The sequence below is a fragment of the Plodia interpunctella genome, chromosome 5, assembly GCF_027563975.2.
Source record: "Plodia interpunctella isolate USDA-ARS_2022_Savannah chromosome 5, ilPloInte3.2, whole genome shotgun sequence".
In the NCBI taxonomy this organism is placed as follows: Eukaryota; Metazoa; Arthropoda; class Insecta; order Lepidoptera; family Pyralidae; genus Plodia; species Plodia interpunctella.
In genome coordinates, this window is record NC_071298.1 from 4,088,692 (window position 1) to 4,112,841 (window position 24,150).

Here is a 24,150-nt window from a genome sequence, read left to right on the forward strand (position 1 = left end):
GATCTAGTCCTGCGACGACTTACGGACAGATCCCTGGTCAGCATGAAATCGCATTTATTGTCGCTATGTATGTTGTATTATTATTATCTGATTAGTAATTATCCGATGAGACGATCAGTGGCGTATTTAACCTAGGGCGAAGTGGAGTATTGTCCGAAGCCCTTTGACTCCAAAATAACTTTGTTAACGAAATTGTGTCGTAGTAATTACTACTTACGAATATACTTAAATAGTATCTTGATATTAACAAACCTGTTATTAAGTCTTTTTTGAGCCTGCGTTTATCTGAGCCTGCGCTCAGATTAGATACAACATGGCTAAACAGGGCTATGTTCCATTTTGATCAACGAGACACATCTTGTTAAATTTAGCATCTTATAATGGCAAAAACGTAGTCTAGACAGAGACTAGGTGATTCCAGTTGCGACGATCATGACAAATCTCACTCGCCTCCTCTATATTCAACTTTTTATTTTAAGCATTCTCTCCGGTGATGGGTACTCCTAATATCTCCCTTGCGAAGAAGGTCCGAAATCTGGACGGGGTACTTTCGTGTAGATCCATCTTGACCTACTCTACACCACAACATTATTTTTTCAAAATGAAAAAACATAAGCGCCTATCGTTATTTGGGCCGCGGGTGAGAAATTTGAAGTAGGTACCTACGTCACTGCGCCAAGATACTATATTTCCGTAGACAAAAATTGCACCTTTCAGTAACAAGTGAGGAATCATGCTAGTCGCACGTCGGATTGTTTGGGCTTGGATTGTGTTTGCCGGCGTGTGCGCTGGCGGTGCCTCTGAATCACGACTTGTCCAAATTGACCAGGGGCCCGTAAGAGGGTACCAGGATGCGGAAAGTGGAGTCTTCGTTTTTAGCAGCATTCCGTACGCCACCGCTCCTACTGGGAAGGACAAATACAAGGTATTCATCCTGTATATTTAAAGTAATACGTAAGAAAAAAAATTCTGCCGGTACATCTCATTGACCTTAGTCTTGATCTTGACAGGAATTGGATATTGATAACGTTGTTTGTTGGTAGTATAGATATAAGTAGGTATTATAAATGGTAGTATAAACAAAGTGACTAGATACATATAAATATATATTTATAAAAGTTGAAATATACGCTCTGACAAATAAAATATAATAAACATTCTGTAGTTTCTTATTTTAATTTTGGGTAATCTTTGCCCAAAATTAAAATGTATATAAATTAAATATTATTTACTTATTACTAATGAGCGAATGTTTCTTCCAATCAGACACCACTTCCACCTCCTAAATGGCAGGAGCCATATGAAGCTGTAGACAAAGGCATCATATGTCCACAATTCAGATCGCCTTTTTATAAAGGAAAATCAATGCAAGAAGACTGTCTCATTACAAGCGTATATGTTCCTGATACCGATCAGAAAAATCTTCCCGTAGTTGTTTACATCCATGGCAGCGGCTTCCAGATGGGCTATGGTGATCAAGGCACACCGAAATATCTGGCAAAGAAAAATTTAATTGCTGTAACATTTAACCATCGACTTGGAGTACATGGTTTCTTATGTCTGGGTACACCAACAGTTCCTGGAAATGCAGGACTGAAAGATCAATTAGCAGCTTTACGCTGGGTAAAAAGAAATATTGCCAGTTTTGGAGGAAACCCTGATGACATCACTCTGGCTGGGTACAGCGCCGGGTCTGCTTCGCTTGATCTGTTGCTGCTCTCTCCTGCAGCTAAGGGATTATTTCAAAAAGCTATTCCAGAAAGTGGTGCCAACGTTGCAGTGTTTACTATGCAACAAAATCCTATTGAAAAAGCTATATTACATGCAAGAAGAATATCAAATTTCAGTAAAGTAGATGACATTCAAGCATTAGAAGATTTTTACACAACAGAGTCATATGATAATTTATGTTCAGTTTTTTATTTGAATGAATTTTTTAATTCTGATATTGGATTTACACCATGTATAGAGCGTTCTGTGGGCGAAGAAATTATTATAGATGAGGTTCCGTTGAATATATTAAAAAGCGGTAATTTCCCGAAGATTCCTTTATTATATGGATTTGCAAACATGGAAGGTATATCTAGAATGCCTTTATTCAATGTCTACAAAGATAGAATGAATTCGAAATTTCCTGACTTTTTGCCAGCAGACTTAACGTTTGAAAATAAAAAGCAAAAAGAGGAAGTAGCAGAAATTATTAAAGATTTTTATTTTCAAGGAAAAGAAATTGAAGAAGATATGCCTAGCATGTTAAACTTTGTTGATTTTTTCACTGATACAATGTTTGGATACCCAGCCCTGCGCTCTGTGGAGTTACAGCGCTTAGCTGGAAATAAAAACATATACTTATACAGCTATTCCTTCGTCGATGTTGGTGGAAATTCACTACAATATAAAAATTACACTACAGACAAAGGTGCTACTCACTGCGCTCAGAGTTTTGCAGTATTAGATTACAGAAATATGCTTACTGGAGAGTTTGTCGATGAAAATACTTTGTCTGATGAATTTAAACAAATGAAGGAGGTGATGAGACAAGTGTGGTACAACTTTATTGCTACAGGGTGAGTTTATATTTAATATACTTAAGCTGGGTTTGTGTCCGACTGTTTGAGAAAAAACTGGGCAAATACTGGACCTAAACCCATCTCTGAACGTAACTATCTCCTAAAAGTTATATTAGAATTTGAACTTGAAGTTCGCCATTTCGGTTTTAATTTGCATGTTTTTACTAATAAAGTTTTTAATAATAAAGTTGAATAAATTAATAAATCTTATGTGTAGGTGTAACAAACATAAGCATACTTCTAAAATGGATCTGTATCATCCTAAGAAACTCTGCGAAGTAGGTATGATGATATGTGATAATTTCATATCCAGGAATCCTGTACCGGAGGGTTCGAATCTGCCATCATGGCCGCCGATGGGAGCGGACTGGTCGCCGCACATGTCCCTCGGAAACCAGATCAAGCTTGAGGGTTCCCTAATGCTGGAGCGAGGCCGATTCTGGGACCAAATATACCAGAAATACTACAGTTTACCCAAACCACCTAGTCCGACTGTTAGACATATTGAATTATAAAAGTTATTCAAGAGAATCAGCTTTTGTGAAAATAAAGAAAACATATATTTTATATTGGTATTTTGATAATGTGATAGCATAGTTCAATCTGCATATGTCAATCTATAATATTGCATTCTAATAAAGAATTATATTTTAAAGAGGGAGAGATAATTTAAGTAATGCTGTTTATTCACGAGATTTTAATATATTAACTAATTTATAGATACTTTTGCTATAGACCAAATCTTTCTTAGTGATAAATTGGCCAAGCTAAACGTGATTCGGCTGAAAACACAGAAATGTTTGCCGAAAGTCCAAGTTAATTACGTCGAAGCCAGGGTTAATTAAGTTAGTATACTTATCTCGAACTGACTTAACTCATTCGCTGTATTGTTGTGTATTTGTATAGTCATTCTCAGGAACGTAACGGAGAAACATTTATTGAGACTGTTTTTCTTAATCAATATTTATAAAACTCTGACTGGCTGACAGACAACATACAGCCGAAACAACTGGGTCTAGGAAGTTGACATTTGGTATGTAGGTTCCCTGGGGAGTGTAGGTAAGCACTAAGAGAGGATTTTTGGGAATTCCACCCCGAAAGGGGTGAAAAACTTTTATATGGAAGTTCTATACCGTTTAAGTTAGTGAATTGAAAAATTGAATTTCAGTTGTTTACAACAAATTACAATGAATACGTGTTTCAGATTTTTCTAAAAATTAACCCTCAACCCCTTCAAAAGGGGGGTGAAAGATTATATGGGACTTAATACAATTTTCAAGTTAAAAAACTGAAAATTGGTAAACATTCTCTTTGTAGTAAATTAATAATAAAATTATCAAGATATTTCGAAAGTACCCTCCGTTAAGTGACAAATAGAAGCCAAAACAATTTTTTTTTATAATTTTCGTCTGTCTGTATATTTGATCGCGCATCATACAAAAACTGCTGAATTTAATTTGATGCGATTTTCACAGTTGTATAGCATATTGTCTAACTTAAAATACGTTTCTTCGCGATACGTTGCTTAAAACCTGAGATATTGACAAAAATATGTTACGAGCGGACGCACGTAATAAACGCAGGCGAAGCCGCGGACAAAAACTACTATACATATAATAAAATAGTAGAAAAAAATTCTGTGCATTGAATATATTTACATAAAAACAAAATTAGTCGACAAATTCATAGTAATAGAGTAAGAATTTGAAAAACAAAATCTGTCTGTATGTCTGTTTTCGTACATGCTAATCTCCGGAACTACTGGACAGATTGGAATGAAACTTTTTTGTTATATAGCTATCAAACCTGGGCAACATATAGGGTATAAATGTTTTTGAAAACTGAAACACCTGATGGAGAACAATGATGGTCCAGCTAAACTATAGGAAATATATAAATGTCTGTGCGTCTGTCCGTCTGTGCGTCTGTATGTCTATTTATACACGCTAATCTCCGGAACTACTGGACGGATTAGAATGAAACTTTTTTTGTTATATAGCTCTTAAGCCTGGGCAACATATATGTCTTTGAAAACTAGAACAAACAACAAGCGAACAGTGTTTAAAAACAATGAAGAAAAGTAAATATAAAAATCACGCCTTAACAAACGTTGTTCAGCCTGATTTTCTGTTGAGGTATAAAAATCGAAGATCTAGAACACCTGATGCAGACACATAATAGTCCAGCTAAATGCAGCAGAGGTGGCTGGTATTTTGAAAATAACCTTGTGTACCACAGATTTTATTACTTTACCTTTAAGTACCTGTATTATATTTTATTACGGACAGATCCCTGGTCAGCATGAAATCGCATATTTATTGTGGTTACTCAGATAATGATAAAACAACAAACATAGCGATGTTTGTTGTATTATCATTATCTGATTAGTACTATCCGATGACACGATCAGTGGCGTAGGTATTTAACCTAAAGGCGAAATGGAGGATTGTCCGAACCTCTTTGACTCCAAAATGACATTGTTAACGAAACTGTGTCGTAGTAATAAATACTTAGTTACCAAGAACGAATATACTTCAGTACCTTAATATCAACAAACCTGTTATTAAATATCTAATTTAAGCCTGTGTCTATGTTCTATTTTGATCAACGAGACACACCGTGTTAAATAAAAGTTAGTATCATTATATTATATCTATAGTGGCAAAAATGTAGTCTAGGCAGAGACTAGGGGTTTCCAGTTGCCACGATTTTGACAAATCTCACTCGCCTCCTCTATACTCAACTTTTTATATTAATTAATCTCCCTTGCGAAGAAGGTCGGAAATCTGGATGGGGTACTTTCATCTAGATCCATCTTGAACTACTCTACCACCTTTTGTTCAACAAGTCTCCTTTCATTCAACATCCCACCACCACAACATTCTTTTTTTAAGTGAAACAATATGAGCGTCTATCATTATTCGGGCCGCGGGTGACAAATTTGAAGTAGGTAGGTACGTCACTGCGCCAAGATACTATATTGCCGTAGACGAAAATTGCACAATTTAGTAAGAAGTGAGGAATCATGCTAGTCGCACGTCGGATTGTTTGGGCTTGGATTGTGTTTGCCGGCGTGTGCGCCGGCGGTGCCTTTAAATCACGACTTGTCCAAATTGACCAGGGGCCCGTAAGAGGGTACCAGGATGCGGAAAGTGGAGTCTTCGTTTTTAGTAGCATTCCGTACGCCACCGCTCCCACTGGGAAGGACAAATACAAGGTATTTATACCTGTATATTTTAAGTAATACTCTTATTGACCTTGATCTCGACAATAATTGGATGGTTTTATGCATGCAAATTTATGTCATAATTTAACATGGCATACTTTTACTTATGATAATAATAGTTACGCACAATATTAATTTGGCATAATGTTTAAGGCACGTTTTTTACGCATACCTACCATAAGCATAACAATTTTAAGCATACTAATATTCTAAAGCATATTGGCGGATTATGGGTGGCTCAAAGGCCACCCCGCCACACCCTAACCTAGCACAATAGCTCTATGCATTTCAAAAATATGGTAAAATAAATTAGCCTAAACTATAATTGTGCTTATTGAAAAGGTATGCCAAAAAACAAGTATATAAAAATATTATTATGTCAATAAAACATATGCGTAACTCGTTATGCTAAATAAAATTATAGTATAAACAAAGTGACTATAAATACTTATAAAAGTTGAGATAAACCATCTGACAAATAAAATATAATAAACATTATGTACATTCCGCCTTATGTTGTAAATAGCATATTTTATTGTTCTCGTAAATATATAAAACTAAGTATTATTCACTTATTACTAATAAACGAATGCTTCTACCAATCAGGCACCACTACCGCCTCCTAAATGGCAGGAGCCATATGAAGCTGTTGACAAAGGCATCGTATGTCCACAATTCAAATCGCCTTTTTTTGAAGGAAAATCAATGCAAGAAGACTGTCTCATTACAAGCGTATATGTTCCTGATACCGATCAGAAAAATCTTCCCGTAGTTGTTTACATCCATGGCAGCGGCTTCCAGGTGGGCTACGGTGATCAAGTTACACCGAAACATCTGGCAAAGAAAAATTTAATTGCTGTAACATTTAACCATCGACTTGGAGTACATGGTTTCTTATGTCTGGGTACACCAACAGTTCCTGGAAATGCAGGACTGAAAGATCAATTAGCAGTTTTACGCTGGGTAAAAAGAAATATTGCCAGTTTTGGAGGAAACCCTGATGACATCACTCTGGCTGGGTACAGCGCCGGGTCTGCTTCGCTTGATTTGTTGCTGCTCTCTCCTGCAGCTAAGGGATTATTTCAAAAAGCTATTCCAGAAAGTGGTGCCAACGTTGCAGTGTTTACTATGCAACAAAATCCTATTGAAAAAGCTATATTACATGCAAGAAGAATATCAAATTTCAGTAAAGTAGATGACATTGAAGCATTAGAAGATTTTTACACAACAGAGTCATATGATAATTTATGTTCAGTTTTTTATTTGAATGAATTTTTTAATTCTGATGTTGGATTTACACCATGTATAGAGCGTTCTGTGGGCGAAGAAATTATTATAGATGAGGTTCCGTTGAATATATTGAAAAGCGGTAATTTCCCGAAGATTCCCTTATTATATGGATTTGCAAACATGGAAGGTATATTTAGAATGTCTTTATTCAATGTCTACAAAGATAGAATGAATTCGAAATTTTCTGACTTTCTGCCAGCAGACTTAACGTTTGAAAATGAAAAGCAAAAAGAGGAAGTAGCAGAAATTATTAAAGATTTTTATTTTCAAGGAAAAGAAATTGAAGAAGATATGCCTAGCATGTTAAACTTTGTTGATTTTTTCACTGATACAATGTTTGGATACCCAGCCCTGCGCTCTGTGGAGTTACAGCGCTTAGCTGGAAATAAAAACATATACTTATACAGCTATTCCTTCGTCGATGTTGGTGGAAATTCACTACAATATAAAGATTACACTACAGACAAGGGTGCTACTCACTGCGCTCAGAGTTTTGCAATATTTGATTACAGAAATATGCTTACTGGAGAGTTTGTCGATGAAAATACTTTGTCTGATGAATTTAAACAAATGAAGGAGGTGATGAGACAAGTGTGGTACAATTTTATTGCTACAGGGTGAGTTTATATTTAATATACGTAAGCATAGATGGGTTTGTGACCAAATGTTTGAAAAAAGGCTAGGCAAATACTGGACGTAAACCCAACCCAACCATATATCTGACGAGCTAATCACATAGAGTTAAATTTTTGAGGTGTCTGTAAATTCTGTACTGACACAACTAACTGAGCCCGTACTTGAACCATACTTAGTCCGATGGACAAAAACACCAATCACCCAGAACCACAATTAAAAAATATTTACCCGCTAACTTTTTGAATTAGAACTTAAGGTCGCCTTTTGTAATTTGCATGTTTTTACTTAGAGCTATAAAGTAAAGCATACTTCTAAAGAAACTCCTAAGAAACTCTGCGAAGTAGGTATGATGATATGTGATGATTTCATATCCAGGAATCCTGTACCGGAGGGTTCGAATCTGCCATCATGGCCGCCGATGGGAGCGGACTGGTCGCCGCACATGTCCCTCGGAAACCAGATCAAGCTTGAGGGTTCCCTAATGCTGGAGCGAGGCCGATTCTGGGACCAGATATACCAGAAATACTACAGTTTACCCAAACCACCTAGTCCGCCTGTCAGACATATTGAATTGTAAAAGTTATTCAAGAGAACCAGCTTTTGTGGATATAAAAAAAACATATTTTCAATACATATAATAAAATTGAAGAAAGGTCAAATTTGTACATTGGATATATTTTTTTTGATTCTTCATGGAATATACTGAGTTACTGATATAGATGACGAAAATATAGTTTTGGAATATTTGTCTGTGTCTGTCTGTACTGAAATCTACTGGACCGATTTGCTTGAAATTTGGTATGTAGGTACCTTATATACCTTTAACATCTTAGATACAATTCATCCCGGTAAATGGTCAGGTTAATGAAGGATAATTAAAAAACTAATTATGAATCAAAAATGCCTCAGAATCCCGGGTTAACATTTTATAGACATTTCGTCACGGAAAATGAGAAGGGTCCTGTAGGAAAATTAAAATAACAATTCACGGAGCTGATTTACTTAAAAATTTTGTAGAGAGGTGTAAACAGAATATAAACAAATTGTTTTTATCGATTAAAGTCTGATATAGATATAATGGGCGCAGTATGTATCAATATATCAGTATATAACTCTAACGTTACTGAGTGACTGACTGAATGACTGACTGACAGACAACGTACACCCGAAACTGCTGGGCGGGAAGCTGAAATTTGGTATGTAGGTTAGCACTAAGAGAGGATTTTTGGAAATTCTACTCCGAAGGGGGTGAAAGGGGTGAAATCTGTAAATATGCTTTCTACACCGTTGAAGTTAGTGACTTGAAAATGTGGATTTTGGTTGTTTACAACAAAGTAATAAATACGTGTTTCAGATTTTTCTGAAAATTAACGCTCAACCCCTTCATAAGGGGGGTGAAACATTGTATGGGACTTAATACAATTTTCAAGATAAAAAGCTGAAAATTGGCACACTTACTTTTAGTAGGAAATAACAGTAATAGTAAATACAAAAAAAAATTAATTTACGTTTGTGGTTAATAAAAAACCGGGACGTAAAACGTCATGGAAAATGGGACGGCACGCGTTGCAGAAAGCGGGAATGGGAGTAGGAGCGGAAAATGGGAAGGAGACACATAGTGGGAAATGGGACGAGACACATTGCAAAAAACATGATGGCACAATATGTAGGAAACAGTACGGGATATCTACTTTACATTACATAGCAGGAAGCGGGATTGGACAAGTTTGCGGGACGAGACACGCAGCGGGAAACAGAAAATTGAACTAAAGATGAGGAAAAATGAGACTTTGAATCATATATGTTTACCAGTCTTATGCGATAAAATTACTGAGATTTTGCTATGAAATTCACGCGGGCGAAGCCGCGGGCAAAAGCTAGTTTTAATTATATTTTGATAATGTGATAGCATAGTTCAATTTTGATAATGTGATAGCATAGTTCAAAATCTATAATATTGCATTCTAATAAAGAATTATATTTTAAAAAGGTAGAGATAATTTAAGTAATGCTGTTTATAATTATAATCACGAGATTTTATTATATTAACTAATACCTCTTTCTTAGTGATAAATTAGCCAAGCAAGACGTGATTCGGCTGAAAACGCAGAAATGTTTGCCGAAAGTCCAAGTTAATTACGTCGAAGCCAGGGTTAATTAAGTTAGTATACTTATCTCGAACTTACTAACTCATCCGCTGTATTGTTGTGTATTTGTATAGTAATTCTCAGGAACGTAACGAAGAAACGTTTATTGTGACTGTTTTTCTTAATATAATATACACTTGAACCCTTGTTCACGCACCATCATTTAAACTATTTTCAAGCGTGAAAAGTGTGTCACTCTCAGTCAAGCATCGGAGTCCACCATGTTCTCCACAAAGCACGGTCTTCGGCGTCCACGCCATTATCGACAAGCATATTATTCTCCTTGATGACGGAAAACCATCGATTTTTGCGTTTGCCCCTTCTGCCAGCTGCCAGGCATAGCCAGACATTTTTCACATGTCTCAGATTAAATATACTCCCACGTAATTTGCCAGTTTGGGCAAATATCTTAAGTAACCTTCTCAAATTGGGCAAAATGTGGCCGAAAGACAAACTTTATGTTCACTTACTTCTATTTTAATTACTTTTCAAAAACTAGCAAGAGATTTGGCACGTTGCAGCGAGAACTTCCGCGCTAATTATACAGAGGCCTGCTGGTTCATTAAGTTTCTCGTCTTAACTGACTATTCCTACTTCACAAACATTGTTTGTCGGCTTGGTGCGGTTGTTCTCTTACGTAATCTCAAATGAAGACTACATTTAATTTCGGTAAGTATCTAACATAGTTTTTGACAAATTGGTTATTTATGAAGTAAACTTTGGATTATCATTTCGGTATAGTTACCTAGCCAGTTTTTAATCCATTACAATATAATTAACTATTAGATAATGATTATAACTTAGGTGGACTTAATACACCTTTCGTACTTTATTATTTGTAAGTATATTGTGCAATAAAGTTTAAAGATTAATAAAAAATATATAATGTAGCTTTTCTTTATGTCATTGTGATATTTCTGTGTATAGATGTCATGTAAAAAGAGTTAAATTTCTAGGTATCTGTGAAACACTTTAATTAAAGTTAAGAGACAAGGAAGGAGGACGTTACCTAGCAATGGGACAATTAGCTTTAACAAAATAATTAAAGCTCAGTGCGTCTTGGCGGTGGTGCGGATGGCGGCACCGGTGAGCGGTGGTGGCGTGCATAGATATCCTCCCAGAAGCGCATGCGACGCGGCAGCAGCGGCCCGCGCAGCTCCAGCGAGCGGCCCAGAGACATGTGCGGCGACAAGTCCGCGCCCATCGCTGGCCACCGAGGCAGACTGGAACCCTCAGGAACCGGATTCCTGTAATTATAAACTCAACTTATTCTTCAAACTTGGGAAAGGAGTAAATAATACTTTGACCTGAACTTGCAATTTTGAAAAACGAAATTACTCACCCTGAAGAACTAAAGTTGAACCACATTTGTCTCATAACTTTTTTCATACGTTTAAATTCTGGCGATAGATCATCCTCTTCAGGTGAATTTATAAATTTGCCGTCAAAAATAGCAAAGGTTTGGGCGCAGTGGGTAGCTCCGGCCGTTGTCGTGTAATTTTTGAGATATAGTGGCGTTCCTCCAGTATCAACAAAAGAATATTCGTATAGGTAGATGTCCTTATTGCCAGCTGCAAGTTGGAGTTTCATTGATCTCGCTGTCGGAGAAACGAACGTTACATCCGAAAAGAAGTCAATATACTGGTACATTGTATCATAATCGACTGGTTTTTCACCAAAATAAAACTCTTTAATATGTTGAGCAACCTTCTCCTTTTCGTCTAGATTTTCAAATTGCAAATCATAAGGAACGAAATCGGAAAACTTTTTATTCATCATGTCCCTAAAAATTTCAAATGTAGACATGTACAATATACCTTCCATATTCGCAAATCCAACTAATACCGGGAGTTTATTATATTTACCACTCTTCATAATATTCAAAGGAGAGTCTGGTACTATTACTCCATTACCAACATCCCGGTCTAAACAAGGAGTGAAGCCGAAATTTTGATCAGTTCTATTCATAAACGACCTCGATAAGAGTTGTTCAAATGTAGCAGTAGTATAGAACTCCTCCAAGGCATACACATCATCTACTTTATTGAAATTCAAATCTTGGGCAAAAGTTTTAGCGGTTTCAATAGGGTCTATCATAACAGTAGTTCCTGAGAGACTGCTGCCACTCTCAGGAATAATTTTGTGAAACAAACCCTGAAAAGCTGGCAACAGCTGTAACAAGTCAACAAACATAGAGCCTGCGCTGGCCCCGGATATGGTGACATTATCAGGATCCCCGCCGAAGCTTCTTATATTCTTCTGAACCCATTTCAATACAGCGAGCTGATCTCGTAACCCTGCATTACCAGGTGCCATTTCTGTTCCTAAACATAAAAAGCCATGTATTCCAAGTCGATAGTTGAATGTGACTACTATTAGATCGTGACTTTTGACATAATATCTCGGGAGCAACATGTTGCCAAATCCTATTTGAAAACCACCACCGTGTACCACAACAACGACTGGGAGATCTGTTTTGTCAATGTCAGGAGTAAATACAGAAGCAACGAGACAGTCTTCTTGTTGATGTATCTCGCCCATGTCAATAGGAACAGCAACTTGCGGACATACGATCCCACGATTTACTGCGTCCAAAGGTTCATGCCAAGTAGGTGGCGGAAGTGGTGCCTGTAATAAGATAAGACAATTTGATTTAGTTCCAACCTGTTCCTGTGTTCCTTATTAAATAATAATTCATTATGTAACTCGGATTTTTAACAATGTCTTTATTACCTTAAATTTTTCAGATCCTATTGGGGCCTTTGCATAAGGGATATCGTAGAAGGCAAACACTCCCGTCAGGGGGTCCTTGCGCCCGCGCACTGGGCCCTGCGCTGTCTGTACGAGCCGGGAGCCTCCACGACTCCCACTTTCTCCCTCTACATATGCTGCATACAGTATAATGACGCAGACCAGCAAACACTGACAATCCATGACTGAATTTCTCTTAAAACAACTGTTTTTTATCAATACAAATCAGTGATTATCTGTAAGTCTATTTTTATCAATCGGTAGTCTATATTTATTTTATATTATCTATACCGGCTAAGACTGAGGAAAATTACTATCAGACTGTGTACATGAATTGCACAATTGGTAACATAGTTGGAAATACACTTACCGCAATTAATTTTACAACGATCTTAGCAATGTCAATTAAGTTGATTAACGGAGAAGCTCAAGATAAATGAGAATCTCTAGAATAACTTGGATTATAACAATCCGACCCGTAACCATACGACTTCAATCAAATTTGTAAATAGCGTGCATGTCAACGAACGATTTTAGTTGATGCAAATTAAGACCATGGATTGAAAAAGGGTATAAGGGCTATCAATGATAATAATGATAATGAAGATTGATATTAAGATTATATGATACAACAGAAATCAGAATACACTACCCTTAGGAGATTTCTACAATATATTGCGCAATATTTTATATACAAACAATAAATATCGCACTATCTTGACTTGACGTAACTTAGTTTTTACATAAGGATAATTTCAAGGTAAAAATGATTACTTACTACTTATATGTACGTGCTTTTGTAGAGTGCCAGAGTCCACTCGACGCACTGTACTCGCCACAAATGAGTAAGCAGTGGGGCACTCGATCTGTTCTTAGATGCCTGCTATTAATGTTCGGTTCACTCTTGACTGAGTTGTGGAAATATTTTTTTTTGTTATTAAAAAATTTTGATTATTAAAAAATCAACTGTTTTGTATTGTAAGTCATTGTTTTAGTTTTGACATTTGGAACACGAACGTTGATGTATATTTATGCACTTGATTTATTAAAAAATACATTACTTCAATAAAATTAGATTAGTAAGTAGTATCTAAGCGAGATAATAAAAGATAATGCATGATAGTATTAATCATTATTTATAAATATATTTTTTTCATTGTATACGAGTACTTGATTGCAGAGTGAACACCCGCAGCAGTAATGTGGAAAACCTGCTATTTTTTGTTTATGGTCCTAACTTGCATCAATGGAGATACAGATAATTCCAATGAAGTGAAAATAGTGAAGACCCCACAAGGACCTGTCCGTGGGTACAGAGATCCTGATTATAACATTTTCATCTTCAAAAACATACCTTATGCCACAGCTCCTACAGGAAAATATCGATTCACAGTGAGTAATTGTAATGTCGTATTTGGGTAAAGAGCTTCGATAATTTATATCGAAATAATATGTAGTGAAACAAACTATACCTTTAGGCATTCGACTTTAAATTTTACAGATATTATGTATAGGTTAGAAGATAACTACTTATCTGTAATTTTGGCTATAGTACGAGTAACTTCTAGGTTTGTAAATCAGTAAATATTAAAATAAATTCTTCATTCGTATTCGTACTTTTGGCTGGAATATTCGGGTGGATGCACATTTTTTTAATCTATGCATAAAGTAGTAGAGTTCACGATGTCATTTAACTACATTAAATGTTTCAGGCGCCCCTCCCTGCTCCAGCTTGGCTGGACACATTCGATGCAGTAGACAATGGCACAATATGCCCACAAAACGCGGACAAAAACATGTTACGTACAGGCCGAGAGCAGGAGGCAGAAAATTGCTTAATAGCCAACGTATATGTACCGAACACAAAGGTGAAAAAGCTTCCTGTTGTTGTCTACGTCCACGGCGGAGGTTTCCAGATAGGCTATGGAGCAGTCTTTACGCCAAAACAGTTTGTGAAAAACAAACAAGTTATAGAAGTTACATTCAATTATCGTCTTGCAGTGCACGGCTTCCTATGCCTAGGCACAGAGTTAGCTCCAGGGAATGCTGGTATGAAAGACCAAGTAGCGCTACTCCGCTGGGTCAAGAAGAACATTGCCAGTTACGGTGGGAACCCTGAAGACGTTACTATTGTCGGATCGAGCGCGGGGTCCGCATCAGTCGACTTGCTCCTGCTCTCACCTGCTGCTAAAGGATTATTTCATAGAGCGATACCTGAGAGCGGCACAAACATCGCTCCATGGGCTATTGAGGTCGATCCTCTTGAAAAAGCGAAGAAATTTGCGAAGTTGTTTAACTTTACTAACGTTGATGACACCTATGCTTTGGAAAATTTCTATACCACCTCTCCATTAGAATTATTTACGTCATATTTGAAATTGGACGAAAAGGACTCTACGTTTGGCTTTGTGCCGTGTGTCGAAAGGGCTACGATTGAGGAGGGCTTTATAACCGATTCGCCACTGAACATACTGAAGAGTGGAAAGTTTACGAAAGTTCCATTATTGTACGGATTTGCGAATATGGAAGGTTTAATACGCATGATTTTCTTCGAAACGTGGAAAGACGACATGAATAAGAAATTTTCAGACTTTCTTCCTGCGGATTTAATATTTGACAATGAAGAGCAAAAGGAAGAGGTGGCGACGAATGTAAAACAGTTTTACTTCGGAGACCAGCCCGTGGGCGTGGACACGATGCTGGCATATATTGACTATTTCAGTGATGTCATGTTCGGATACCCTGCTCTACGCTCATTGAAATTACAAAAAGAGGCTGGCAATAATAAAATCTATTTATACGAATATTCTTTCGCAGAAAAGGGTGGAAATCCTACTGGATATAAAGATTACACAGTAAATGGAGCCAATCACTGTGCCCAGTCTACGGCTATTTTGGACTGGCCATTTTTCTTAGGCCCTGAAAGAGAAGCTTCAGAAGAATATAAAGAAATGAAGAAAATCCTTAGCGACACATGGCATAACTTCATAACAACCGAGTAAGTACAGCCTTAAAATAACCTTGTTTATAACATTTTTTCACTTCGTCTGGTATATTATATTCTGTTTTCTGTAGTTTCCTAGCATAGTGTATATGATATGTACCTACTTACTTCTCAGTAACTACTTTGTACTGTTACGTCCAATTTTATATCGTACATTTGTAAATTAAAGTTACTCGTAGTTTTAAAACAGAAGTAAATTCATATTTTTGGCGCCCTAGTAATTATTATATATTTTTGTTTCTCTCTCCTCTTTAGAGGCTTATGCTCCTCAAAATGGCATCGAGTGTGAATGACCAAATATTTAAATTTCAGCAAGCCAGTTCCCCCGGGTTCGTCGTTGCCGGCATGGCCGCCGATGGGCGAGGCATGGTCCCCGCACATGTCGCTGGGGCGTGTGGTCGAGCTGCGCGGCTCGCTGCTGGAGGAGCGCGCGCGTTTCTGGGACGACATCTACCAGCTGTACTACCGCAACCCCGTGCCGCCGCCATCGCCGCCTGCAAGGCACCAGGAGTTGTAGAAAATCTTTTAAAATATGTTTGTTAACTAACTGTGTAGTTCATGACAATAATAAAATAATTAATATATCATTTAAATTAAAAGAAACATTGCCCTTTGCTGTTGAGACGATGGGCCCATGGGGTCCTGAGGCAAATTCCTTTTTGTCTGAGATTTCAGCGCCTCTCCGTGAGGTAACGGGCGATCCAAGGGCGGGCAGTTACCTTGCACAGAGGATTGCCATAGCGGTTCAGAAGGGTAATGTTGCCAGCCTTCTTGGAACCCTTCCCAGCGGCAACGAGCTGGAATCTCTTTATTATTTATAATTATTAATTTAGTAAAAAAAAAACGTAAATTTTTGGTATGATATTAAATTATGACTTCAGTTAATTACCAGATCTAATTAGTATTATGCATTATACAAACAGCAATAAAGAAACATTATTTCAAAAATCATTTATTACTCAATGTTAAACTTTCATTCTGGAGTTGTAGGTTGTTATGCATACACGACAATGCCAACCCGTCAAGCTGAAATAGAAAACTTGTACCTACATAGTCGTAAGCTTTCCATCTATTCTTTTAAATTACCTAGTTTAGTTCATAATTTAATTTACATACATATATAAGTAAGTACGGACACAGCTAGGTATAACCATGTACGATATACTCGTATGTGGCAGTGTCACCTTGTTTTACTCGTAATATTAAAGTCCAAACCATGGAGCAAAAAAGTTACCAAAATTACGTTAAAATGACAGATAGAGAATGATAAATTTTTAAAAATTAAAAAAGGACTACTTAAACAGTAGATTAAATTATCTTTGTTTGTCGCAAAACCATCAAACACGTTAACGTTACGCTGCACGATTCCGCGCGGCAACAGTCAGGATCGTACCTATTAGCACACCTCATTTTTTCTGTTCTGAACTCTGGACTATCATTTTAGCACAGCAAACCTCAAGTCGCGATCCCCACAATTTTTGTCGATTGTTTTTATTTTTACCTGTTGTAGTAAAAATGTAATAGGTACTTCAATGTTTATCAATATGCTTCGTCATTACAGAAATTTATCCGCAGCACTCTTCATCAAACCGTTACAGAAAAAAATATCATCAGCAACAAGCAAAACCGAGTCGAACGATCGCCATAATACTGCATTTCCGCGTTGAATAGTTAATGCGACCTAGAGCGTCTATCACGTCTATCATCAGATCGCACTGAAATCCAGCAACCCAAATATCTTAAAAAGTTTTTGTCTTAGAGCCCCAAACGTTGCCACACGCCGAAGGTATCTAAAGCTACGGGATCCAAGGGTACCAATATATATGCTGGTGTTAAGCAAGCAAGTCATTTTGACTGCTTTAATTTAGTAGAATTTTAGACGCAGACCTTCCATTCCTAACAGTGTCTTTAATAGCTGTATGAGAAATGATCAAAGTGCTCACACAAGTCCTAACCCAATCACGTTAGATCATTAGACTGTAACTTAAACCCGGAGGCTCCAAAATTCAATTATCCATAGAGGTCAATGTTGTCATCATGAGTTCGAGTTGTTAACACTGGTGTCAGATTTTATTCAAGTCGCCTAAAGGCATCTGACATGACTTTTTTACGACTACTTACCTCCATCTAGTGACAAGTAGTCCCATATTCACTAGACTGTCAACCAGTGTGCAGGATTCCTCACGATGTTTTGTTTCACCGGAAGCAAGTGGTGGTCGATGAAAACTACTATATATAATATATAATAACTTCTTAGTCATTGTTAATCATCACTTATTAAATAAACAAAAAAAAAACTAATTGAGAATAATGATGACAATCTTAAATAAAGCGATATAAGAGTGACTTTAACATTTTTTGATAAAATCTGTTTACATAACTTGATAGCACTGCGGGAAAATGTCAAAATCTAAACAAGGAAAGAATTAAAAAAACAAAACCCGCTTGTTGATTGAGATTAATTAGGTACTAAAAATACAACCACAATAACTTCTTAGTCATTGTTAATCATCATGAATGCTTATGGAATAAACAAAAAGCAACGTGAAATAAACGAATTGAGAATAATGATGATATAAGAGTGACTTTGATTTTTCTGTTTTCGTAATTTGATAGCACTGTGGAAAACTGTCAAAATGAGTGAATTAAAAACACATAACCCGCTAGCATTTTTACTGAAAAATTCTTCTCGTATTTTTAAGGTACCTAAAGAGTTTTATGAAAACATGAAACACTCATCATATAAAATTCTTCAAATAATAACATCTCACAACCGCCTGTGTTGTTATTTTTTTTTAACTTCAATGAACTTAGAACACTTTAACGGAATTCTAATGATACAACATCGACGATTATACATTACATGAAACGACTGGCTGGAGCCGTTTGGAATTGAGGTAACAATAACATTACAAGATACGCGCGAAACAAATATAAATAACAATTTGCTTGCAATCGGGTAACAAGACTAACCGATAGTGATTAACATTCGTTTTATTGTAGTAAAAATTAACAATTTGTTTTTAACTAAGTATATTCTCATATAATAGCAGTTACCGCCATTTTTTGATAAACTAATAGGTAGATAAAAATAAAAGCGGAAACTCTGAATTGACTTTGATTTCTTTTATAACTGATCGAGCTTTGCCTCTTTAGTTCATATGATTAATTATATAGGGTATTATATTATATTATCTATACATTCCATATCAGCATTATCATACTAACTTGGATTTCTGTCATTTTGTTTCCAACTACATTTTTTCGTACTTAATTAAACTGTTTGCACATTCACCTAGGTAATATACATAGTACCAATTTTGGCTTTTGCATTTATTTTTTTCTTTAATACTCTTTTGTAAGTTGTTATTCTGCCCATAAATATGTTGATTCTGTATACACATGTAACTGGAACACAATCTAGTGCCTTCACTTTATGTCTATACTTAAGACTTGTTTTGATTGTAATCTGTTTGTGTATCAATTAAATAAATAAATTTGAAATAAGTAAATTTACAACTCCTGGTGCCTTGCAGGCGGCGATGGCGGCGGCACGGGGTTGCGGTAGTACAGCTGGTAGATGTCGTCCCAGAAACGCGCGCGCTCCTCCAGCAGCGAGCCGCGCAGCTCGACCACACGCCCCAGCGACATGTGCGGGGACCATGCCTCGCCCATCGGCGGCCATGCCGGCAACGACGAACCCGGAGGAACTGGCACTCTGATATTTGAAAAGAAAAAAAAATTGTTATTATAGTCACTACTATAAGTACTTAGGTATACTACCTAGTTGTGATTTGCCTAGGCATCATAACTGGTGAGTTTACATTGAATATTTTCCTAAAAGTTGTAGCACGTAGAAGTAAATAGTAAAATATTGGCCGTAAAGTTTACGCCATAAACCCCATATCCCCATAACCCTGGATACCATGGACCCTGGACCGATAAACCCAGGCCTAAGCCTAGGTTTATTGTGATAGGCCGCCGGCACTTCATGATCTAGCTACACGCTTATTATATATAACTAACTACTACCATTTTATTGTTGCTTAGCACGTGAAAATACATTGTCACCTTACCCGAGTTTAATGAAGTTTTGCCACATTTCTCTAGTAGTTGCTTTTATTCCCTTATACTCGTCTGATAAAGTGCTTTCTTCAAAAATCTCAAATTCACCGCCTTCATACAAAAAGGACCCATCAAACACGGCCATTGACTGACCGCAATGATTCGCACCTTTGAGCATATAATCTTTGTATCCAACTCGGGTTCCTTCTCCTTCGTAATAAGAGAATTCATACAAATAAATTTTATCATTGCCATGTAATCGTTGAAGCTCCAACGATTTTAAAGCAGGATAAGTGAACATAATATCAGAATAATATTCTACATAGGCTTGTATGGAATTGACATCAACAGGATTTTTTCCAAAATAGAATGCTTTTATTTTCTGGGCAAGTTTTTCTTTTTCTTCTTCAGTTTCAAATTTTAAATCAGCCGGTAAGAAAATCGAAAATTGTTCATTCATCAATTTGCTCCAATGTCCAAATAAACCACCCATTATAATCCCTTCAAAGTCAGCAAAACCATACAATAAGGGGACATTTTTGTAATTTCCGCTTTTTAATATATTTAAAGGTGAATCATCGATAAATATTTCTTCTCCTGCAGGCCGCTCTACACAGAGAGATATTCCAACTTTAGCATCTGGTGCAAATTCAAATGGTAGTGAAACTAAAAAGTCATACGATGCAGTTGTAAAAAAGTTTTCCAATGCGTAAATGTCATTGTATTCGGTGAAATTTAGCAACTTTGCATAGTTTTGAGCCATTTCAATGGGATCTGATTGAAGAGAAAATGCAGCGAGAGCACTACCACTCTCTGCAATTACTCTGTTAAAAAGTCCTCTAGCCGATTGTGATAATAACAGCAGATCCACTGCGGCGGCGCCAGCACTCCCGCCTCCTATAGTCACATCGTCAGGGTTGCCACCAAACGCAGCAATGTTTCTTTTCACCCAGCGCAGCAACGCCACCTGATCTTTCATACCAGCATTACCTTGGGTTTTTTCTGTTCCCAAACAGAGGAAACCATGAACTCCTAGACGATAATTGAAGGTGACTAAAATAAAGTCCTTCGTTTTCATCATCTCCCTGAACGTCATACCATCGCCAAAACCAATTTGAAATCCACCGCCGTGTACATACACGTACACTGGCAGATTAACATCTTTGGTATCGGGTACGTAAACACTTGTAACGAGACAGTCTTCTTGCTCTTGCATAGTTTTGTCAGATGTTTTCAGAGGAGAATTTATTTGTGGACAGATTATTCGTCTATTAACAGCGTCAAATGGTTCTTTCCAGGTAGGTGGTGGCAGGGGTGCCTGGAAGTACAAGTAGCTACTATTATTCTACTATCCCAGCTAAATAACCTAGTAGCCGTTATTTAACTCGTACAAGGTAGTGTTATTTAAGTCAAGATAAAGGAATTATTCAACTTATCATACTTAATTATAAATGGCCGCTTTATTATAATTAAGTATGCATACAATAAGAAAAAATCAAAAATAAAAACTAAAGATAGATATTATGAATGAATAAATAAATAATGGAAATGTCTGAAAATATGCGGGAAATAAATTTTATTTTACAAATAAATAATTTATATTTTAAATCTATGAATTAATACACCTACTTAGTAACTGGGCACATAAGTGCATACTTTGTTTGAAATATAATCACAATTTTAATATCTATTTTTTTTTAAATGGATACAATTAAATTTTAAGCTATTTTTCATTTGCATTGGCTAGAAGGAACTATAACAAAACTACGTTTTACTTTAATGTATTAGGTATGCGAGGTTCAGCTAATAATTGTTTCTCAATTACCATAAATTTGTTGACTCCTGTCGGTGCCTTGGCATAAGGTATATTGTAGAAGTTAAAAATATCAGCGCGGTCATCCTTACGGCCTATTACGGGTCCTTGGTCGATGATTACTCTCCTTGTTTGGCAATCATGGTCACAGTTACTGCCTCCAATTGCTAGAATCCCCAGTAGACAAATACACAACAACACGGCCATGTCTGCGATGGCACACTAAATGAGATTGGCATATCAGACACGAAATATACTCGCCCGTATCACAGATAAGACAATACTTCCAGTATCTATATCTACGCCGCGCCGCGTCGCATCGGATATTTGCGTGAAGCTCCTGTTATACTTATTCACTTTCTACAAAATTCTATAAAGAAATTAATCCCATTCCCCGATTCCTAAAAGAAACACAACATTTATATGATGTTTTTCAGATATGTCCATAACGCAACTTTCCATACATATGCAGCTTTTATAGGTAGGTACACGTAGGTACGTTTGACTAGAAGATCTTGTCTTAGCTATAGCTAGGCGAGCACCTTAAGTATTCTGAATGTTTCCCAGGTGTACCTAAGTACTCTATTTGGTTTGTACTCTAGCAAACATGAAATGCATTCTGTAAACGAGTAAGAATTATATACGTACGTCCTCTAGCATGTTACATTATGAATAGTAGTTACATAAATGAATAAAGACAAGTAATAATAAAGATAACTCAATACAAAACAAAAAATAACTCAATCCTAGTATTAAATAAAATAGTTCAACCGTGAAACTCTCAAATGGCCATCCTCAAATTGCCCAATGATCGATGAAATTACTTTTTAACTTTTAACATTTTCAATATGGATGCTAAGAGTCGAATCTGATCACGGAGGAATAAATGTCTTGATGGATTTTTTCTTAAGTCTTAAAAGATAAAATGCAGCCAATCGTTTTAGTCTTGATAAGTAAGTACGTAGTAAGTAGAGGTTTTTTTTAAGTAAGAATCAAAGGATCAATTTTTTACCCGTTATAGTTCATCTATCGATCGTTTGGCTAAATAGAAATCCCCTCCACTTTTCTCGAAACATTCGAAAATCATTTCCGTTTTTTTGGTGTAGTGAAATAAACAAAGAATCTGAGACCACTACTTATGTGACTCGGCAAGCAGGCCTGCCAAATTGGACCTATACCTTAAACAATTTTCGGATATGGCTTGCTTTCAGACAAGAGATATCCAGAGGTACGCGCGCTGTAAATTGCAAAATGGAGTGGAATCTGTGGAATAATAAGTTTGAATGTTGTTCAGAACTAGATCCTATAAGCCGTGCTGTGAGGATGGCCTAAACTTTATGTAATCTTCTCGGATTCACTTGAATTGTACGAAATCTTTGTTTGATCAATTCCCGTTAAATAGGTATGTCAATCTATACTACTTGAGAAACTTTGTACTTACTAATACATACCTATGTTTAGACGCTAGTACATAGTTACTTTATAGCATTGGGAATTTTATTTTGCAATTTTAAATTGGTAGAGAAAAGTGCATGTGGAGTTTGTTTTTAGAAATACTATTTAGAACTCTACATTGCGATGTGAAATTTATTATTTAGTATCTGTTGCACGGTCCGCTGTTATAGCGCAACATATTTCCAATATCGATGTTTTTATCACATAATAGCAAACTAGAAAAAAATTCACCCAATCTCGATTATATTTCGCGGCTGAAATCGAACAGCGTTTTTACGTTGCTTCTTTCATTTTTATGCTGCAAGTATTGGTGGCAGGGGCACAAAAACTGACTATTGGATACCGAAATTGCAATATCGGGCAGATGTTGTTGTTGGCCACTCGCCGTCACCCACTATGGCCGCTTCCGGCTGAATATGCTAAGCTGTTGTGCGAGCTCGCGCTTAAAAACTGACGCAGTAAAATGAAAAACTATTCTCTTTATTTAATTATATTTGCATACCTAAATTCGGTAAAACGTGTAGGTCTAATTCATTTTGACTATTTGTACTCATGTTTTTGGCAAATAAATGTTTTCTTTCTTTCTTTCTTTCTTTCTTTCTTTCTTTCTTTCTTTCTTTCTTTCTTTCTTTCTTTCTTTCTTTCTTTCTTTCTTTCTTTCTTTCTTTCTTTCTTTCTTTCTTTCTTTCTTTCTTTCGCGCGATATTTCAATGTAGGTATTTTTAGGTGGTATTTAAATATTAGCGTTAAATAAATTTTATACGTTACCTCAAATAGTAAGTTTCATAGGTGTAAGAAGAAATAAAAATGATTTATTTATTTGTAGGTGTATTTTTTTTATTACTTAGTATTTAACAACTACATAAAACAACCAATATAGGTATTTGCTAATAAGAGGGATTTCATATAAAATAAAATGTTACTTATTTCGAATCACACATACAAAAGCTGCAGACATAGCTAGTACCTAATACAATTTTGTTTCTACAATGGGCACTAAATATAAATGTGCGTAATGTGTACGTAACAATGTTTAGCGTGACGTGCGAAGCTCACACGGAGTGTCCTACATGTGCAGCAGGTCGTGAGGGCGACCGTTGCCGCTTCGGCTCACACTTTGTCACATTACCACGTGGGCCCTTGAGCTCTTTCAGGTCACAGCTTCTTTATGGTCTAAATTTAAAAAGGTAAAA

General features: G+C 36.5%; 3 protein-coding genes across 4 annotated transcripts; 1 reads left to right on the top strand and 2 right to left on the bottom strand.

Annotated features, from left to right (window-relative positions):
• The first annotated feature begins 725 nt into the window (after positions 1-725).
• Positions 726-16,227, top strand: LOC128669717 (uncharacterized). The gene is made up of 10 exons (XM_064435951.1): positions 726-925; positions 1,267-2,567; positions 2,884-3,064; positions 3,487-3,490; positions 5,591-5,787; positions 6,403-7,703; positions 8,098-8,296; positions 13,806-14,012; positions 14,333-15,618; positions 15,937-16,227. The coding sequence occupies exons 1-10, from the start codon at positions 734-736 to the stop codon at positions 16,139-16,141; spliced, it is 5,073 nt and encodes a 1,690-aa protein (XP_064292021.1). The 5' UTR covers positions 726-733; the 3' UTR covers positions 16,142-16,227.
• Positions 5,853-13,615, bottom strand: LOC128670023 (esterase E4-like). Of its 2 annotated transcripts, none has more exons than XM_053745366.2 (5): positions 13,399-13,615; positions 12,603-12,825; positions 11,212-12,497; positions 10,879-11,116; positions 5,853-6,630 (listed from the first exon to the last, which is right to left on the bottom strand). In XM_053745366.2, the coding sequence occupies exons 2-4, from the start codon at positions 12,801-12,803 to the stop codon at positions 10,912-10,914; spliced, it is 1,692 nt and encodes a 563-aa protein (XP_053601341.1). In that variant the 5' UTR covers positions 12,804-12,825; positions 13,399-13,615; the 3' UTR covers positions 5,853-6,630; positions 10,879-10,911. The 2 variants fall into 2 exon arrangements, with proteins under 2 accessions (XP_053601341.1, XP_053601340.1); XM_053745365.1 differs by having other exon boundaries at positions 12,603-12,815; positions 13,399-13,614.
• A 1,698-nt stretch (positions 16,228-17,925) lies between the features above and the next one.
• Positions 17,926-21,737, bottom strand: LOC128670021 (juvenile hormone esterase-like). Its single transcript, XM_053745364.1, has 3 exons — positions 21,515-21,737; positions 19,701-21,007; positions 17,926-19,342 (listed from the first exon to the last, which is right to left on the bottom strand). Exons 1-3 carry the CDS (start codon positions 21,707-21,709, stop codon positions 19,138-19,140), a joined length of 1,707 nt encoding a protein of 568 aa, XP_053601339.1. The 5' UTR covers positions 21,710-21,737; the 3' UTR covers positions 17,926-19,137.
• Positions 21,738-24,150: the final 2,413 nt, after the last annotated feature.

Coding starts and splice junctions, on each gene's coding strand:
- LOC128670021 (XM_053745364.1), bottom strand. CDS start 21,709: ATGGCCGTGTTGTTGTGTATTTGTCTACTGGGGATTCTAGCAATTGGA. Junction 21,008..21,514: donor CAGGAGTCAACAAATTTATG/GTAATTGAGAAA, acceptor TTGTACTTCCAG/GCACCCCTGCCACCACCTAC. Junction 19,343..19,700: donor CAAAACTTCATTAAACTCGG/GTAAGGTGACAA, acceptor TTCAAATATCAG/AGTGCCAGTTCCTCCGGGTT.
- LOC128670023 (XM_053745366.2), bottom strand. CDS start 12,803: ATGGATTGTCAGTGTTTGCTGGTCTGCGTCATTATACTGTATGCAGCA. Junction 12,498..12,602: donor TAGGATCTGAAAAATTTAAG/GTAATAAAGACA, acceptor ATCTTATTACAG/GCACCACTTCCGCCACCTAC. Junction 11,117..11,211: donor TTCAACTTTAGTTCTTCAGG/GTGAGTAATTTC, acceptor TTATAATTACAG/GAATCCGGTTCCTGAGGGTT.
- LOC128669717 (XM_064435951.1), top strand. CDS start 734: ATGCTAGTCGCACGTCGGATTGTTTGGGCTTGGATTGTGTTTGCCGGC. Junction 2,568..2,883: donor TACAACTTTATTGCTACAGG/GTGAGTTTATAT, acceptor TTTCATATCCAG/GAATCCTGTACCGGAGGGTT. Junction 14,013..14,332: donor CAGGAAAATATCGATTCACA/GTGAGTAATTGT, acceptor TAAATGTTTCAG/GCGCCCCTCCCTGCTCCAGC.